This window comes from Nicotiana tomentosiformis, chromosome 2, assembly GCF_000390325.3.
Source record: "Nicotiana tomentosiformis chromosome 2, ASM39032v3, whole genome shotgun sequence".
Taxonomy (NCBI): Eukaryota; Viridiplantae; Streptophyta; class Magnoliopsida; order Solanales; family Solanaceae; genus Nicotiana; species Nicotiana tomentosiformis.
The window spans coordinates 32,223,083-32,243,821 of NC_090813.1; the positions used below are offsets into that span (position 1 = coordinate 32,223,083).

A 20,739-nucleotide genomic window follows, 5' to 3' on the forward strand; every position below is an offset into this window, starting at 1 on the left:
GTCCTCGACACCGGTAAACAGGTCATAAAAAGGATCAACTCCCTCATAAGGCATGTCTAGTTTGAAGGCCCCCAAAGTTTGGGCTTCCCGAATCGCCCCTTCGGAAAAAGCAGGGAAGGTGGGGCATTCTCTTCGGTTTGAAGATATTCGGGGAGAGCCCCTTCAGAAACATTCCCCATCCGTTGGCTTCGATGGGAAGCATCCTCGATCTCTAACGACTCGGGGACTCTGCCCGAATCTTTCTCCGATATATCCTCAGTTCAAGGCGGAGCCTTATAAATTGCCATCGATCCAGCTGCTTGTGGAACGTCGATGGTCTTCTTCGATCGGGACACCAGTAAGGACCCGTCGTTTTCCTCTTCCTCATCTTCATCCCTTAGATGATGAACCGATTCTAAGGTCAAAGGGATGGTATTCTTCCTCGACTTAAGAGTCGACCTTGCCTTCAGTTTTGGATTTTCGGAAGTGGAGGCCCTTTTTCTCTTAGTTCCCTCCGCCGGTTTAGAAACTGGGTCTGAGGCTTCTTCCTCGCCGGTCAAGGGCCTCAAAATCACATCTCTGCCCAGGCCTACACACAAGAAAATTGGTTGAACATGTGGAAAATATTTCGTTCAAACTCTCAAAACATGAGAAATAGGCTTACCATGATTTTTTGCCTCCCATCGGCCCTTTGCCAAATCACGCCACGAATGTTCGGCATATGTAGAGGTCGAAGCCAGGGCCAGTACCCAGCTCTTAAGATCGGGAATGACACCGGGCATCCAAGGAACCGTTGCATCACAAAAGAGATATCAACAAGAAAGAAACAAAGAGACAAGGCGATAGGGAATAAGCAGCAGAATTACACTTACGCTTCATATTCCATTCTTCGGGGAATGGCATCTTTTCGGCTGGGATCAGGTCCGAAGTCTTCACTTGAACGAACTTTCCCATCCAACCTCGATCCTTGTTCTCATCTATGCTCGAGAACAGTACCTTGGTAGCCCGACGTTGAAGTTTTATTAATCCACCTCGAAAGAGGCGGGGACTATATAATCTAATAAGATGATCGAGGGTGAAAGGCATCCCCTCGATCTTGCTTACAAAGAAACGGATCAGGATAACGATCCGCCAAAAGGAAGAATAAATTTGACCTAGAGTTATTCGGTATTGACAAAAACAATTGATGATAACAGGGTCGAAAGGTCCTAATGTAAAAGGGTAAGTATACACACTAAGGAACCCTTCCACGTGGGTGGTAATATCTTCATCGGGAGCCGGAATTACCACTTCCTTGTTATCCCTGTTGCATTCTGTCTTTAATTGTGCAAGTTGCTTTTTGGTTATCGAGCACAAATATCTCGATACTGGCTCACACTGACCGGGAACCAATGAGCCCTTATCGACCTTAAAATCTGAGGTGAGAAGACACGTTCCGAGAACAAACTCCTCAGGCCATGGCTCCGCCGGTATTTTATCGGCGGCGGGCTATGAAGAAGAAGCCTCTTCTTTTTTAGGGACGGTTTTTGATGTTTTCACCATTTTTTAAATTTAGAAGAAAGAAATAAACAAGATGTGGTGTTTCAAAGAAAGATTTTACAGTAAAATCACAGAAGAAAAATTTTGCACTTAATTCAGAAGGTATGTGAAAATGCTTAGGAAATCTTTTAGATTAGAAGATGTAAAAGTAATTAATGGTGAAAGAAGGGGATATTTATAGGCTGAGCAGTGGCGATCCAATATCGGTAATGGCCGACCACCGTCTGACACGCACTAAATGCCTCGGTAAGCTGAACCGAAGGGACATCTATCGTGTACTTCACGATCTGATTCGATGCACACGTCAGTATATATCTAATCATACCGTTGGAAAATCATATAGTTTCTTGTTACATTCTTTCGGAGAAACGCGGGGACTATCTGTATACGGTCAAAAGTGATTAGTCCGTCGTACGGATTGGTCGGTATGATAATACTTTGATCGAAGGGCGGCTTCGTAATACCAGGTCGAGGTCCGAAGTCAGGTCATCAAGTTTCGAGTTCTAGGACTAATCAATGACAAGATCGGTATCATTATCGAGCTCGTATCCAAATTGAACTACGGGGCGAGGCAAAATTATTGAGCCTAAGATGCATAGATCGACCGACACCGACCCTGAATCAATACCAGACTCCGAGTCAGAATTGAGCTCGAATCAATATCGAGCTCACAGACAAGAGTCATTGCAACCACACTAGGAGAGAGAATCCTGGCAGGAATTAGGAAAAAGCTAGTTCTTCATGGGTTCCCCACTATGTATTTTTTATTATATCTAAAGTAGGATTTCTCCAATATAAAAGGGATGACTGTTGTTTCTGTGAGGGGACATTCAGACATTGTAACAAAAGATTATTCCTTATATTGAAAGAACAATCATTTGACCTCTCTTACTTCATCTTATCTGGTCCATTTATTTCCTCTTTTCAACAGTTTTTATCTTTCGTTCTTATAGTCAAGATTGAATACTTCTATTTCTCTTTACGATTTGTATCAAGCTATACCACATACCCTTAGAACTACGTATAAATTCAACTCTATCTGATTTTTCGGGTAAACACACTGCTAATGTAAACATATTTGTACAATTAAATCATTTATAAAGTAATTACATGTTAATCTTTAATAAGTAGTAATGTAAATCTAGTAAAACAGATAGTTAACCTGTTAAAATTAATTGATTGTATAAAAAAATCCTTACATAGTTCTTATATATAACTTAAATCAAATTATAAAGGATATTTTAAGTTATGTGCATAACCAATTTTGTTGGAGATAATGTCTTCAACTACCGTTGATGCACTTTTTCACCAACATTCAATTTTATTGAAGCACCTGTCTTCAACTCTCGTTGATGCACTTTGTCACCAACATCCAATTTTGTTGAAGTACTTGTCTCCAACTCACGTTGATGTACTTTATCACCAATACCCGATTTTGTTGAAGCACCTGTCTTCAACTCCCATTGATGTACTTTATCACCAACACCCGATTTTATTGAAGCACCTGTTTTCAACACCCGTTGATGCACTTTGTCACCAACACTCAATTTTATCGAAACACATAATCAACTTCCGACTTTTTAAAACTTCTCTCCAACTTTTAGAGAAGAATTACTTCATCTTGTGCCATATTTGTTTGCACCTCTTTAAACTTGTTTTTTTTTTTTGAATCTGTCTTGAAACTTTTCATCGAATAATCTAATTTTGTTGACAACTATTTATGATTTTGCCAACATATTTTTTGGCTTGATAGGAGGCACACATTGGCTAGCGCCGCCCGCCGGCAGCGGAAGCTACTTGATTCTCTCCCAAGATCGTAGAAGTTGTGATACCAATATAAAGGAAAATATTTTATTTATAAATTTATGAATGATCCCTATAATTCTTTATTTCCTCCACACTTCTTCCACACATAAAATAAGCTACCAATGCCTCTATTTATAATAGTATGAAATATATTTCAACTAGAAATAGGAAAGCATATTTCTATATTAATTATGACTACAGATCCTATTTAGACATTAATTAATTAACTAACTTTGCAAATACCAAATTCTAAATAATTTAGATATCCTACTATAACTTTGAATTAGTTTTCCAACATTTTCATTTTCCACGAAGACATTTCTTTCAATATTTGAAAGAATTGGGATAACCCCATAAAATTTAACTACTTGTTCGCTAGTCTACAAATCCCCTAAAAACATCAAAGTTCGAGCTAAGAATTGTATTGCTTCTTTCGAATGGGAAACCTATCTATTCACCATTGTTTTTCATTCTTTTTCCCTTTACTCCTTTGTTGTTTGATAAACTCCGCGCACCACGTAATTTAAATAACATAATATAGTACAATATAATGCGGTATAAAACGATATATTAGGAAACAATATTGAAAAACAACAACCCAAATGGGCTGTAACTAACACGACACAGAACATAACTGTCACATGCATGCAATTACAAATGTGGTCCCTTAACCCCCACCCCCAACACACACACAAAAACAAATTCCCATGTCTAATGCCTCCAAGAGTGGATTGGTCTAGTGGTGAGCACCCTCCACTTCCTACCAAAACGTTGTGAGTTCGAGTCACCCCAAGAGCAGGTGGAGAGTTCTTGGAGGGAGGGAGCCAGCCTCTCTACCCCAGGGTAGGACTAAAACCTACGTACAAACTACCCATCTCAGACCCCACTAGTGAGATTATACTGAGTTATTGTTGTCGTCGTCCCATGCCTCCAAGAATTCTTGTCTACTTATCACCAAGTTAAATATATAAGGCTGACCTAACACCTTTTGTTACATAGAGTTGTTTATGGATACACATATATTTGTTAATATCAGGTGCGAGGAATTGATAATTCTTATAACTTGTTTGGATGTATTGTATCGTATTGTTATTTTAAATACAATATTTGTTTTGATTGTTACTTAAATTTTATTATATCGTATCGTTAAATCCGTTGTTATATAACGACAAAAAGTGACATTTTATGAAATGACCGATTTAGTGTGGTCGCGTCGTTCCCTTTTTTTTTTCCTCCTCATATTGCCCTTCCATATTATTAAATAATCATATTTTATCTTTTACCCTACCTTTTTATATAATAATTATACATTGTACCTTATTTTTTCTTTATAATATTGTAAGTTTATTTTTTATGTTGTTGATGCATGATATCATGAAACGACGAAAAACAATACAATCTATCCAAACATTGTATACATCAAAACGATACAGTACAATACAATGCAATACGATATAATACATTATGAAACGATATATAACAATAATCCAAACAAGTTGTTAGTGTATCTTAAGAGAATGACGGATCCATAACACATAGTCAGATAGTCTAACACAAACTACTCTTGCAAATTTAGTTTTCTAATTTGATCTTGATATGTACGTACCTCAAATGTTAAATTGGTTTTGGTATATTAATTTTACATTTTGTGACCAACCTAAAACATTGCATTGTAGGCTAATAAATATTGGTTAGTATCTTTAATTTTAACAGTTTAGATCAAATTAAATAGCTATCAGTTGGTCAATTCGGTTACTAAGTCTTAGCTTATTAATATCTACATTAGACTGAAAAGAGGAGGTATTATTATTTTTCTCAATGAAGCAAAAACCATATATCACTTGCGTGTGGGCTGTGATTATCGAAATTGGAAATTTTAATTAAATGGAGTATCAAAAGTTCTGGAAAGAAAACCTGGTGAGTTCAAGGTTTATAAAGACTGAAATGAATTGCAGAATATCAAATGGAAAGAGATAGGTTAGGTGCCACAAGGAAACACCCAATGTTGAAGAAATTAGAAAACAGTTGTACACGAGTTTCTCATGACCAACTAATGTGATAGAAGTGAAGTGAACATAAACTATCTCAACTCGGTAATTGGCTGCCGTAAAAATATTAAAGGCATTTGACCGGACCAATAAACAAAATCTGCAAATACACTTGGGTAAAGGATTTGGTTGGAAATCAACTTTGAATTGGTTACATGCAACTCCTAATCAATGGTTAAATCTCAAGATACAATTGAGCGATAAATTTGTATGAAGTTACTGATTATTCACATTCTAGAGGTACTAGATTGGATTCTTATCATACTAACTTTCTCTTATATATTTCTAAGATTATTGACAGATTTTAAGGGGAAGAAAGACTAGTTCCTTGATTTTCCACCTTGAAGTTCTTGGATTGCTTACTTGAAAAGGACTCCTCATTGAAGCTAATCACATATATGAAGAAGGAAACTTGGCTACTCAAAAGCATAACTTCAATTCATGCTTCCAATGTTACCCTGTTGCTAAGATTCTCCTTTGCCTAAACAGTTCATATTTTTTCCTATTCGAATTGAGCCCATGCTAAGCAACCATCAACTATATATTTAGCCAATCTGAATGCAGCCACTGCAATCCATGGTAAAAACATCGGTAATAAGATGAATCATTAACCTCGAGCGAAAAATTAGAAGAGACTCGAGAAAGAGGATTAAACAAATATGAAATAACACCTACACAGCATTTCAACCCAAATATTTGTATAAACAGTCCAAGTCCTTGACAATGATAAGTACAGAAAGGGTGAAACAAGACTAGCATATTTCTTTTCCCAATTATGCTGTAGGGTAAATATGTTCCGCATTTTTTTGATTTGTAAATAATAAGTAAATATATATAAATAAAGTATAAGTAACTACAAAATAAATATTCACAATGTCTTGCTCTGAAGCACCACTAGGACGCAACATTTCTACTTGACGTACACATCCATTTAATTTTCTTACTGCCTTCTCAATATTGCAAATCGATGTTGTAGTGATTTTTTGTTGCGAATCTCCCAATTAGATACCTTGCATTATTGTATGCATCTACAACTCGAGACCAAAATTGATCTCTAGATTGATAGACGCCCGTTATTGGATCTTGAGAAATATCTAAATACATTTGGCATAATAGAAGATCTTCATCTACAGAGGTATCCTACAGATCGAATGGACATTTTTTTTTTCAAGTGATTAGAGGAAAAGTGAATTATATGGTTAAAGAAAAATAAAAAGCACTTATGGTTATGGAAGGATATGCTAACACCATAAATATATATAGAGATATATGTAGACGCTACAAATTAATAGACCCCAATAGGATAAGATTTATTTTTATCTAAGCCGTCGAGTGGATTTCGTCCTAATCTCAACCATCTGTTGGATTTCATCCTTATCTCTATCTTATCTTTACTAAATAAATATCTCTACACATTATTCAATAGACAACTCACCAGACACAATAATTTAATAGACCCCAATAGGATAAGATTTATTTTGATCTAAGCCGTCGAGTAGATTTCGTATTAATCTCAACCGTCCGTTGGATTTCATCCTTATCTCTATCTTATCTTTACTAAATAAAAAGCTCTATAAAAAGGAACATTATTTTGGAAAAATAACATCAGATTTCCAAATCATTTCAAAAGTAACTAAAAATTATTATTTGTCTTCTAAAAATAAATCTCTATATGGGAGGTTCATCTAATAATAATGATTCAAATTCCTCTTCATCATCGTCATCGTCTTCAGAAGAATTACAGTCACATGATCTTGAAGCTCACATGCAATTGTGCATGCAAGCATTTCAGATGAACAATTATGTGTTGCAGTGTTTGCACGATCAAAATAATGATGCTATCAGAGTTGGCTCTGTTCCTGGTCATGTGGTAATTAAGCGAGATCGTGAAAGTGCTGATAATAATTTATTTCTGGATTATTTTTCAGAAAATCCACGCTATAATGATCGTCAGTTTCGTCGTAGATATCGGATGTCCCGTAATTTGTTCATCCAAATAGTTGATGAAGTTAAAGCTCATGATATGTACTTTGTACAACGCGCCGATGCTATGGGTAGATTTGGATTATCTACTCTACAAAAAATTACAGACGTGTTTAGAATGCTGGTATACGGTTTGCCAGCGGATGCCACTGATGAATATGTGAAAATTGGAGAGTCGACTGCAATTGAGAGCCTGAAGAGATTTTGCCGAGCTGTCGTAGAGGTTTTTGGCGAGCAGTATTTAAGATCACCAACACCTAACGATGTTGAAAGGCTTCTGCACATCGGTGAACAGCGTGGCTTTCCAGGAATGCTAGGCAGTCTAGACTGCATGCATTGGAAATGGAAAAATTATCCAACAACATGGGCTGGACAATATGCATATCGTAGTTAATCCCCAACAATTATTCTTGAAGTTGTGGCTGATTATGACATTTGGATATGACATGCATATTTTGGTATGCCCGACACGAATAATGACATTAATGTTTTAGAGTCATCACATTTGTTTTCCGATCTTGCTGCAGGTACTGCTGCTCCCGCCCATTATGCTATTCAAGGACAAGAATATAATATGGGTTATTATTTAGCTGACGGTATATATCCAAAATGGTCAACCCTTGTGCAAACTATTCGTGAGCCACGTTCGGCAAAGAAGAAATATTTTGCGATGAAACAAGAATCATGTCGAAAAGATGTTGAACGTGCATTCGGAGTTTTGCAACAACGTTTTGCAATTGTTGCAGGACCGTCACGTTTTTGGCAAAAAGAAGTGCTACATGATATAATGACTACATATATTATACTGCACAACATGATAATCGAGAATGAACGTGATCTTAATGCACCAATTCAAGATGATTTGGAAGGTCCACCTCCAACAGTAGAAATGACAGTAGATGAAAATCAACGATTTCAAGAATTTTTAGCTCGACATGGAAGAATTAAGGACAAAGATGCTCATTTTGCACTTCGTAATGCATTAATAGATCATTTATGGGAGAATACTAGAGGTTGAAGTTGAATATTTATGTAGTATTTCGAATGAATTTTATCGTTATGTAATATGTATTTAATTAATCTTGTATCGCAATGATTTCATTTTTATTTGAATTATTAGTTAATCTATAATAATTGCTTACAAATTATATTATTTAAAATTTTATGGAATTGTTTTAATGGAAATTACAAATTAATGAAAATAAAATATGGAATTTGTTTAGTGGAAATTAAAAAATAAAATTGAAATGAAAGATAATAATATAATATAGAAGAGAGAGAAGAATATAAAAAAGAATATTCTCTTTTGGGGGGAAAAATGGGGGAATGGTTGGAGTAATTTACCAGGTTTAATTGGCACTAAAACAAGAAGGTAGCTCAAGCAGATTATAGTCTTAAACAAAATTATTGGAATGCGCATAGCAACTTGACATATAACAGATCTTAAATCATGTCAAGATCATAACTGAAGCAGATACTATCAGCATCACAGTACCACAAAAGTTGCTTCAATATGATAATAACAGACTCTAAGCATCATGTAAATCTTAGCCCACAGCAAAAAGTGGGAAAGTAAAACTCATTCGATAAGGAATATGAAGGAAGACTCACTGCTTGAATAAGCATCTGTATTTCAGATTCTGCCAGCTGTGAATTGAATTTTTGAAGCCCGGCTTTTAGTTCCTCAACTGAAACAATACCGTTATTATCAGTATCTATCTTGCTAAACATTTCTTTGAGGTCTTCAACTTCTTCATTAGACAAGAAATCAGCAATCACCTGCATGTGGAAGATCATCTTTTAATGCCTCCAGAAGCATGCAAGTTAAATACAGTTCAAAATGCGTCAGATTAATGAACTAACCCTCAGACCTTTCCTCTTAAACCTATTCATCATCGAAAACTGCTTAAATCTTGATTTGACAACATCTCCAAGAGGAATATTTGGAGCCTTCTTAGCATTTTGAAGCCAAGAATGTTCTACAAGAAAGACAGTTCATTAGCAAAATACATGAAGCATCAGTCATATATTAGTGTTAAAGTCCACTAGTTGGGAACCTCAGCAACTTCTTCATTAATGCATTAAGAATTTCAGCAGATCCCAATTATAGTGATTTGAAAGATGAAATGGATTGCCACTATTCCTTTTTTAAAATTTTTTGTCTACTGTTTGTATCATCTTCAGTTATATCTACCTTTTCTTTTGTCTTTTACTAGTTCTCTAAATTTATACATGACTGTTCTATTCCTTTTTCTTATCCACATCATCCCAAATTTCACGGGTTGCTTGAGTTGCAAAGAACGTTGCTTTTCCAACCATTTAAACGTCGTTGAGATGGAATATAATGGGGAGCAAGAGCATGCAAACCAGGAACTTATGGTGACACTCATATTAGTTTCAAATAAACTTTTAGATATTAAATAAAAGTATAAAGTATAGGACTTCCAAAACACAATTATTGATTTTGCCCTGTTGCTGCAATTGTTGGATTTCACCACTAGGTGGATCTCATGCCTCAAAAGTTGGATATTTTGGCAAGTTATCAAACTGCAAAATGCATGTCTGCCAGCACAACGTGAAGCAGATCGAGAGCAGATTGGTCTCCAACTGAGCTACTTAAAAAGATGTGCCCTGTGGGAAGGCAAGGGTTTTCTCAAAGAACATAATCGCCACATGTGGAACCCAACTTACCGAGTACTTGTTTAGCAGTTAGTCGAAGCTTTGGTTCTGGCTCCAGCATTTGTTGTACAAGATTTTTAGCAGTCTCTGAAATACTTGGCCAGGGTTCACGCTTGAAATCTATTGCCCCACGTAGTATGGCCAGAGCAACACCTTGTTCAGATTCTGTATCAAAAGAGAGACTATATCAAATGAGAGTAGTTTATATGTGAGATCATACATATGAAGAAGAGGAGGGAAGGGGAAGGGGAGGGTTCAAGTCGAACTTACCAGCCCAAAAGGGAGGAACTCCACATAACAAAATATACATAATGACTCCTGCACTCCATATATCTATTTCTGGTCCATAGTTTCGCCTGAGCACCTCAGGAGCCATATAATAAGGGCTTCCAACAATTTCAGAAAACCACTCACCTAAAAGCCACCACAAAACTTTCAAGAATTAAACATGATTAATGTGTTTGAAAAAAATATTGATGTGCTATAGCTATATCATGGTAATCGACCATATGAGATTAAATATAACAATTTTCCAGGAGGACTGAATGAAAAATGACAAGAGCCATAACACAAGGGTGTTCAGCAAACAAAGAAGATAGACCCTAATACTCTATATATCAGCATTGGCATTTGTTACACGTATCAGTCCCATCTATTCCCTATGTATGTGCATCTATTACATGTTACATATATGGCAAAACATGTCACTACCAATCATACAATGACATTCTCTCGCCATTTATTCATATTAGATCATCATTGAAGGCTACATGGAACCAGAAAACGGAACAAGATACAGGATAACAAACCATAATGTCTTTTTCTTTGTAAATTATTTTTAATTGTTTGTCACATCTCATAAAAGTGTGGTTCCATCAATTCCACAAGGATACATTGGAATTACTTGACCACAACATATTAAGACGGTTATTAAGCATCACAATCATGCCAGAACTGGGTGCAGTGCTCATTTGCAACTCCTAAAGATCACTTCTTAGACATACATCAGACATATATTGCGGTTAGAGATACATATGAATATATCTTTTGCATTGTTCAGGGGTTATGATGAAGAATAATGAAGTGAATGAGAATTTTACAATCCTACTCTTAGTCAACAGTTTCTTCTAAAAATGTCTCGGACGATGATCCAGTTACATAGGCTTCTATACTCTATTTTGGTACTAGCTATGCTAAACTTCAAGCATCATTATATAACATTTGAATATTTATTATACAGATTACATTATTCAAATAAAAATAGCTAGCACACGGTTCTTCAATAAATTTACAAAGAGGCCAAATGTATGCAGGCTAAAGTTATTTTGAAGTTCTGTACAGCCATTGCAACAGGCACTCACATCGGTGAAGCACCTTGCTAGCTAGACTTAAAATCAGATCATATACAATCTTCCAGGGCCCACATGAGGCACATTCAAGTTATGAATAGCTAGATGATAATCTTTTTGGATAAGTTGAAAGAAGGGGCTTACATTTTGGCTTTAAGAAGAAAAAAAAACTGACAGAAGGGGCTTAAGTAGTGCAGGTTAACATGAATTTGATTGTTCTATACTGCCATCACATCAAGCAGTCAGATGAATGGAACTCCTAGATAGAAATATATTGAAAATCAGAAGATGTTTGAAGACGGTGAGCTTAAAGATCAAAACATATATTTGAAGTCCAACAAACCTAGTGCTTCCATAATGATATAATCAATTTCAAGCCTCAAAACTATGTTAAGAAACACAAACTTGGTTCATCACAATAAACGATGTCCAGACAACAAGAACTGTTCTTTTCTTTGAATAACTTAACAACAATCAGTGCTACTTTGTTTATAAAACTTAACCTCTTTGCTGCCAATTTCACTAACACCAAAATCATTACAATTGTCTTTGTTCATTTAATCATAAAACTCAATCAGACCTCAGTGGATTTGGCATATATGTAACATGTCAAAGATTTGTATAACATCCTCTATCCATTGTCTCAAATACTACTACTCCAAGAAAGAATCCGAATTAAATTTGATCTCGTGATTCTTCCCAGTATAGAAAAGAAAAACATCACTGATAAGACAAAATCTTTAAGATACCACTTTAGTGTACAAAGATTATATCCTATATTTACTTAAAAACACCAATTAGAGTTTTCTTTTTTATACCTGGCTGGAAAAATATTGATAAGCCAAAATCAATAGCTTTAAGTGGCGAATTCTCCTTTTTATTGGCAAACAAAAAGTTCTCAGGTTTCAAGTCTCGATGAATCACACCATTTTTATGACAAAGCTGCACCACTTCCACAACCGTCCGCATGACAGCCGCAGCAGCTCGCTCCGTATAATGCCCCCGTGCCACTATCCTATCGAACAGCTCGCCGCCTTCGCACAACTCCATAACCAAATGCACGGCATTCTCATCCTCACAAGCTTCCTTAAATCTCACAATGCTGGAATCTAACGGCAAATGCTTCATTATATCCACTTCCCGCCTTACATCCTCTATATCAACAGCTGTTCTAAGTTTTCGCTTCGAAATCGACTTGCAAGCCAAAAGCTCACTGCTGTTACGATCGGTACAGAGGTAGGTTATTCCGAATTCACCTCTTCCTAATTCTCTATCAACTAAGTATATTTCCTCGATATTCGATTTCTTTACGTCGGTTAGTACGGTGATTGGTTTTTGGTTTTTTTCCGGCGCCAGAGTTTTCTTTCCGGCGGTGATCGTGACCGGAGTAGTTTGATGATTTTACGTCTTCTCTCGCTACTGCCTCCGGAGATATGCAGCAATTCCCCATTTCTGTAGAGCTATAACTTAGCTAGGGTTTTTCATTATTGTGGTGCGTATAATACTGGGCATATTGTTATTGTACAACTTAGCTAGTGTTTCACATGATTGAAAACCGTAGCTATAACAGAGTAGAGTAGCAAAATGTAAATGCTTCAGTGAGCTCACACTTATGTGGAGAAGAAAGGAAGGTTGGAGGGGGAGGGGTGGGACTGCAATTAGTATTCGTACGGTATCGTTTGGGGTGCTTTTGTAATGTGAAATGTATTTTTTTATTTAAGATTATTATATATATATAAATAGAATATTAATAGTCAAATTCAAAATGTGTGTATGATTTGCGAGTAGATTTTTGTCTGTTGGGTCTGAACTTTTGTCGGATAATTCAGCGGTCGGAATGGGACGGCTATGAGTAGGAGGAGTTTGGGGATTTCTATTGGATTTATTGATTCGGGTAATCAAAGATAGTGCTAAAATGCCCGTCAAAAAGGTTTTTCTTATATAAAACTACAATTTGAGACATTCAATTAGAGATCATCTTAATATGCACAACCAAATTCAAAATATTAAGTTTTATGAATTATAAACCATAATTGTTTGTGATCGTGCCTATTTAATTTCAAATAAATTATTTATACATATATTTAAATAATTTTTTTAATATAAATACAAAATTTGAACAAAATATATTAAATTTAACCGATAATCGTCCCTCTTAAAAATGATTTGGCGCCATATAATGCAATCATGCAAAATGGTCAAAGTTGTCGATCTCTGTATTTCGAATAATAATATTAAGTTCTAAGTTGGCCGTAATTCGTCTCTCTAATAAGCCAGCTTTCTTTATTGTTCTTTTCACATATAAGTTGCTTCCGTCTTAGGAAAATTTGATTAGGAGGTTTAAATAATTGTCTCAACAGATGCTTGTTTTCCCTTCCAGCTTGTGAGAATGGGTACTTTTTGTCGATCAAGCAAACACATCTTTGACTTCTTGTTAGTTGTACTACACCCAAAAGTGATACTATCTAATAAATAGATGATAAGTTATGTGTCTTGTTATGTTGCTCAAGATCAATAAGTCTCAAGTCTGGGACAAGTTCTAACACTCAGAGTCAAAGAAACAACAGAGGTAACAGATAGACATCAGTTACATTGCTGATTGTATCAGTCAACTCTCCACAGTTGTAAAGTGGCTGCAACTGCGCCTCAGCACACACGCAACAGTGCATAAAGTGCACCGGTCACTTTATGGGGAATGCCCTTGTACCAAACATGTTTACATCATTCGACTGATGTCATTTATGTAATATTAATATGAAGCAAAGGCAAAACATCACACTTGCACATTCTAAAATTTATCAAGCTTCCTCTCAAGTGTGTTGCCAACTTGCAAGTGGAATTCAAGACGTCAAGAACAAAGAACAACATAACGAAGGACATATTTCCTGTATTGAGTCATTATATGTCCTTAGTTATGTTGTACATTTATTAAAGTAATTTACTTGTAATTCCTACTTAGCTTAGTTAGAAGCATTGTGTAGAAAACCTTTTGTAAAACCATAAACCTTGTGTTTGTGTCTTGGCTAGAGTTAGTCGAGTTGTAAGCTTTGTAATAGAATTATTACAAAGAGGCTTATAATAGAGTTATTACAAGTTAATGAGGGATTAAGAGGTTAATTCCTAGGTTACAATAGTTTGTAATCTGAAGTTTGCTCCGTAGTGAAGTTGAAATCCTACGAGTGTAGGTCGTGGTTTTTAATCCCGTGAGCTGGGAGTTTTTCACGTAAAACTCTATTGTGTTATTTACTAACTGTTGTGTGTGTGTGTTCTGTGGGAACTAATAGAGAACCCGGTTCTCTATATAGTTTGGTGGACCCTTAGTTTCTATCAATTGGTATTAGAGCATATTCTTTCTATCAGGCTAACACCTAGAAAGGATCCTCATGGCTGCTCCACCAAACTTCGAAGAAGGTCAATCCACCTACAGACCACCAAAATTCAATGGCCAATACTACGGATGGTGGAAGACAAGGATGCATGACTTTATCATGACTGAAGATTCAGAGCTCTGGGATGTTATCTGCGATAGTCCCTTCATTCCTATGAAAACCATTGGGAAACCAGCAATGACAGTTCCCAAGAATAGGAAGGAATACAACTATGCTGACCGCAAGGCTATAGAGAAGAACTTTCGAGCAAAGAAAATCCTCGTCTGTGGCATTGGGCCAGATGAATACAACAGGATTTCTGCCTGTCAATCTGCCTAGGAGATCTAGGAAGCTCTCCAAACAGCACACGAAGGGACAATACAAGTCAAGTAGTCGAAGATCGATATGCTAACCACTAAGTATGAAATTTTTAAAATGAAAGGCGATGAGTCCATTCAGGACATACACACTCGATTCACCTCTATCATCAACGAGCTCCATTCTCTGGGAGAAATCATTCCAAGGAACAAACTTGTCAGGAAAATACTCAGCGTATTACCTGGTTCCTGGGAAAGCAAAGTAAATGCTATCGCGGAGGCAAAGGATCTACAAAAGCTGACCATTGATGAACTCATTGATAATTTAAAAACTTATGAAATGAAGAAGAAAAAGGATCATGAGAGAAAAGAGCCCAAAATGGAGAAGAACCTGGTTCTCAAGACAGACAACAATGAATCAAGTGGTGAGGATGTTGATATGGCTTACTTGACAAAGAGATTTCAGAAGATGGTCAGCAGAAATTGAGGTATTCCAAAGAAGGGCAGCTCTAGCGAGCCAAGAGGATATGACTTATATATGTCAGAAGTGCGGGAATCAAGGACATATCATCAAGGATTGTCCCCTACTCAAGTAAGACCAGTACAAGCACAACACAGATAAGGCATCCAAGAGGAACCCAGTTCCTGACAAAAGATTTAAAAAAAAAAGAAGTCACTCACAATATTGTGAAACAAGCTCTTGCTGCATAGGGAGATTCTTCCAACGAATCTGGAGAAGTGATGCACAAGGTGATACCTCCATGATGGCACTCGAAAAGGAAGCAACTGATTATGACTCTATCTTTGCCCTGATGGCAAAATCTGACGATGATGAAGATAATGATGATGATGAGGTAAATTTTCTAGATGTTCAAAGAAATCTGAAGTCTTACTCTCAGAAAAAGCTTATATATTTGGGAAATATTTTAATTGATACTTATCACAATCTTATAAACAATAAAAATACTTTAACTATAAAGCTAGGAGAGGTAAAAAGCGAGAGAGATGATTTGGTAGTTGTAGTGGCCGGCCTAAAAGAAACCATCGAGGAACTAATAAAAGAAAAGAGTGTTCTGATTAAAAAGGTTGAAAACATAGAAAATGAGAGAGATGACTTGTTAGTAGTCGTCATGGACCTAAAAAAAACAATAGAGGAATTAAAAATGGGAAACAGTTCTGGGACTGTCCAAAAGGGAAAGGAAGTTGCAAGTGAGGCACACATTAAGCTTGAGAAAATGAACTCCAATATGTGAAATCTAGTCTGTGTGCTAAACTTAAAAGAAACAAACAGCTTCAAGAAGAACTAGGCAGAGTTAAAAATGACCTCGAAAAATCTCTAAAGTGGACCTGGTCCTCTGATACAATTGCTGCCATGTATACAAACAATGGTGGGAACAGGCAGGGAGTCGGGTTCCAAAGGGAAAAGACTCCCTACAATCTACATAGCAAGTATGTTATTGTCCCTGATAACTGGCTTTGCACTCACTGTGGTAACACTAGTTATTTTAAAGAAAACTGTAAGGCTAGAATTCAGTCCCAACAGAAAAACAAGGTATTTGTTGAAAAGGTAACTACTGTTAAGGAACCTGGTCCCTTTGTTAAAAAACATGTACTGCCTTTCTGGACAAAAAGAAGTAAAATGGTACATGGATAGTGGCTGTTCTAAGCACATGACTGGAAGCATCAATGATTTTCTTTTACTCAAAGCCCTACAAGGAGGGAGTGTGTCCTTTGGCAATGGCAAAAAGGGATACATTCTGGAGTATGAAGAATTGGAAAGTCACTTACTCACTCAATTAAAAATGTGTACTATGTGAACGGCTTGAAATATAGCCTACTAAATGTTTCCCAATCTACGACAAAGGAAACAAAGTGGAATTTGTGTCAAAAGTCTGCACAATCACAAATCTTTTGACTGGTGAAGTGGTCCTGATGGCAAAAAGATACAAGAACATTTATGTTGCCGATTTTGAGTCCCTAAAAAATGGAGATCTCACTTGTCTGAGTGTTGTTGATGATTATGTTGAACTATGGCGCATAAGATTGGGTCATGCAAGCTTTACGTTGCTGAACAAATTGGTCAGGAATGACTTGGTTCGTGGCCTACCGATGTTAAGTTTCAAAGATCACAATGTGTGTGATGCATGTGTAAAAGAAAAGCAAGTCGGGTCTTCTTTCAAGCCCAAAAAGGAAGTTAGCACCTCAAGGCCACTTGATCTCCTCCATATGGATCTGTGTGGACCTATGAGGGTGCCAAGTAGAGGAGGAAAGAAGTATATTTTGTTATAGTGGATGACTATTCTAGATTCACCTGGACCTTGTTCCTCAGAACCAAGGATGAAACTTTTCCAGTGTTTGTTGCCTTCGTGAAAAAGATCCAATTGAAGTTGGGCCACAATGTTGTGTGCATAAGATCTGATCATGGCATAGAGTTCGATAATGCAAAATTCGACGAATTATGTGCTGAGGCATAAGTCATAATTTCTCAGCTCCAAGAACACCTCAACAAAATGGTGTTATGGAGAGGGAAAATAGGACTCTTGAAGACATGGCGAGGACAATGCTGATTGACAGTGGCATTGCTAAAAACTTCTGGGCAGAAGTAGTTAACACTACATGCTATTTGGTGAACAGGTGCATGATCAGGTCCCTCCTGAACAAGACTCCGTATGAACTGCTGAACAGGAGGAAACCCAAGCTAACACATTTGAGAACATTTGGTTGGAAATGTTTTGTCCTCAATAATGGTAAGGAAGCACTTGGAAAATTTGATACCAAAAGTGATGAAGGAATCTTTCTGGGCTATTCATCATAAAGCAAAGCATACAAAGTCTACAACAAAAGAACTCAATGTGTTGAGAAAAACATACATATGATCTTTGATGAATCACACCACCTACATGGGAAAGATTCACATAATAAGATTGATCAAGACGGAGAGCAGTCAACGGTTCCTGGTGAATTCATTGATATGGCAAATGGAAAGGCTGATATGATGAGCTACGTCAAGGAATCAAATGATGATAATGCAGCTGTATCTCCAGCTGATGTAGAGGAACCTGGCTCCTCGATCACAACAATTGAAGCTGAGAACAGAGTTGTTGATGTTGTGAAAGGAACCCCAGATGGTGAGCTGAGAAGCGGAACTCTCATCAACTATGGGTCACATTCAGAAGTACCCGGACCCTCTCAGAATGAGATTTAGATGTCTAACTGGAAGCACAAAAGCTCACACCCTCTTCAAAATATGATCATTCATCTTGACTTAGGGATTCAAACTAGATCAAAGTCAAGAAACTCACTTGCCTTCTCAGGTTTTCTCTCTCAAGTTGAGCCCAAAAATATCAAGGAAGCATTGAAAGATGCTGACTGGATTACTGCTATGCAAGATGAACTCCATCAATTTGAGAGGAACAACGTATGGCACCTGGTTCCTCGACCTGTTGACAGAACTATTATAGGAACCAGATGGGTATTTAGAAACAAACTTGATGAGTTTGGGAATACAACAAAGAACAAGGCAAGGCTAGTAATTCAAAGCTACATTCAAGAAGAAGGGATTGACTATGATGAAACTTTTGCTCAAGTTACTCGAATGGAGGCCATCAGAATCCTCATTGCTTTTGCATCTCATATGGAATTCAAATTGTTCCAAATGGATGTCAAAAGTGCATTTTTGAATGGCTTTCTAAAAGAATAAGTCTTCGTCAAGCAACCTCCTGGCTTCAAATGTCATGAGCATCCTGATCATGTTTTTAAACTCGACAAGGCCTTATATGAGCTGAAGCAGGCTCCTCGTACATAGTATGAAAAGTTGTCCAAATTTATCCTAGAAAATGGATTTACAAGAGGAAAAATTGACAACACCTTATTTCTGAAGAAACGGGGGAGGAACCTGCTCATTGTACAAGTTTATGTTGACGATATCATCTTGGTGCAACCAATGATTCTCTATGTGAGGAGTTTGCAAACCTCATGGGAAGTGAGTTTGAAATAAGCATGATAGGGGAAATGAATTTTTTCTTGGGTCTGCAAGTCAAGCAAACTTCTAAGGACACAATGATAAGTCAGCAGAAGTACGTCAAAGAGCTTCTGAAGAGATTTGAAATGTAAAGCTCAAAAATCATCGATACTCATATTGCCACTGCCACTCATCTGAACATGGATGAACCTGGTTTCCCTATGAACGAGACCATGTACAGAGGCATTATTGGGTCACTCTTGTATCCCATAGCAAGCAAATCAGATATCATTTTCAGTGTGGGACTATGCGCCAGGTTTCAATCAAATCCAAAGGAATCTCATCTGAAGGCTGCCAAGAGAATCCTGAGATATCTAAAGGGAATGCAGGACCTGGTTCTCTACTACCCCTCAGGAGATAATTTTGACTTGATCGGGTATGCTGACGCTGATTATGCTGGTTATCTGGTGGATAGGAAAAGCACTTCTGTCATGATACACTTTCTGGGATCACGTCTAATTTCATGGGGTACAAGAAAACAAAACTCAGTGGCTCTTTCAAATACAGAAGTTGAGTATGTGGCAGTTGCCTCTTGTTATGCTCAGTTGTTGTGGATCAAGCAACAGTTAGAGGATTTTGGCGTATTTTCTTATTGTGTGCCACTACTGTGTGATAACACCAGTGCTCTCAACATGGCAAAGAACCCAGTTCAGCATAAGAGAACAAAGCACATTGGTGTGCAACGTCATTTTCTCAAAGACAATGTTGAAAAAGGGCTTACCTGCATGAAGTTTTGTAGCACAAAAGATTAAATTGCAGACATCTTCACCAAAGCACTGAGCAAAGAGCACTTTGAAATAAATCGTTTGGCACTTGGGTTGATAAAATCAAGTTGAGAACCTGGTCCTTTTATGATTGGCTATGAAAGAAATAAAAAGGTAAAATAGCTAAAAAGTATTTTCTGGCAAGATCTAACTCATTTCTATACCGTTACAGGTAGACACGCATGGTGATTACAGAGCAAACAAGAAGCTAATGGTATTGCACTTTGGTAAAAGGATGAGGCTCACATTTACAAAATTTGTCAGGGAACCTGGTTCTATTGACACAGGTTAGTAGTTCCTTTGTACTCTCATGTACAACTTTTTAAAACGGCTAAAAAAGGTACCACGTCATTAAAATGTCAGTTTCTCCTTTTTCTTTTTTTTTTAGAAACCAAGCATCCTATTCGTTATAAAACGACCCGTCTAACCAAAAAATCAATACTCGTTCCTAACCGGTCCCTCACCCCCTTTAAATAAACATAAACTTTGTCACTCTCACAACTGTTTACATCAAAAGCCAAAATTTCCCTTTTGTCTCAACAACCAAACACCCTCGTCCTTCATAAACTCTCACTACACTCCATAATGTCTGAGAATCTCTAAGCCTCAAATGTCCCCAGTATCGTCCCCGATGTATCATCATTTCTTGAAGCATCAGTGACAGAGTCTAAGTGCCATACGCTACCCAGTCCAAACCCTAAGCAAGATTCCCAACCACACACTGCCTTTTCTCCAACCCAATCAAGTTCCAATTCTCATCGAAGTCACAAAACTTTAAATCCCAAGAGGTTTGTGGCTAAGTATCATCATTTCTTGAAGCATCAATGACTGAGTCTAAGTACCCTACGCCACCCAGTCCAAACCCTAAGCAAGATTTCCAACCACA

At 37.0% G+C, this 20,739-nt stretch overlaps 3 protein-coding genes and 1 pseudogene across 3 annotated transcripts; 3 read left to right on the forward strand and 1 right to left on the reverse strand.

Annotated features, from left to right (window-relative positions):
* Positions 1-5,394: 5,394 nt before the first annotated feature.
* Positions 5,395-13,063, reverse strand: LOC104105611 (calcium-dependent protein kinase 13-like; annotated as a pseudogene).
* Positions 6,462-8,435, forward strand: LOC108946753 (uncharacterized). Its single transcript, XM_018773955.3, has one exon. It carries the CDS (start codon positions 7,045-7,047, stop codon positions 7,747-7,749), a length of 705 nt encoding a protein of 234 aa, XP_018629471.1. The 5' UTR covers positions 6,462-7,044; the 3' UTR covers positions 7,750-8,435.
* A 2,123-nt stretch (positions 13,064-15,186) lies between the features above and the next one.
* LOC138904572 (uncharacterized) lies at positions 15,187-15,555 on the forward strand. The gene has a single exon (XM_070193078.1). It carries the CDS (start codon positions 15,187-15,189, stop codon positions 15,553-15,555), a length of 369 nt encoding a protein of 122 aa, XP_070049179.1.
* Positions 15,556-18,273: 2,718 nt separating this feature from the next.
* On the forward strand, positions 18,274-18,768 carry LOC138904573 (uncharacterized mitochondrial protein AtMg00820-like). The gene has a single exon (XM_070193079.1). The coding sequence runs from the start codon at positions 18,274-18,276 to the stop codon at positions 18,766-18,768; it is 495 nt and encodes a 164-aa protein (XP_070049180.1).
* The last annotated feature ends 1,971 nt before the right edge of the window (positions 18,769-20,739 follow it).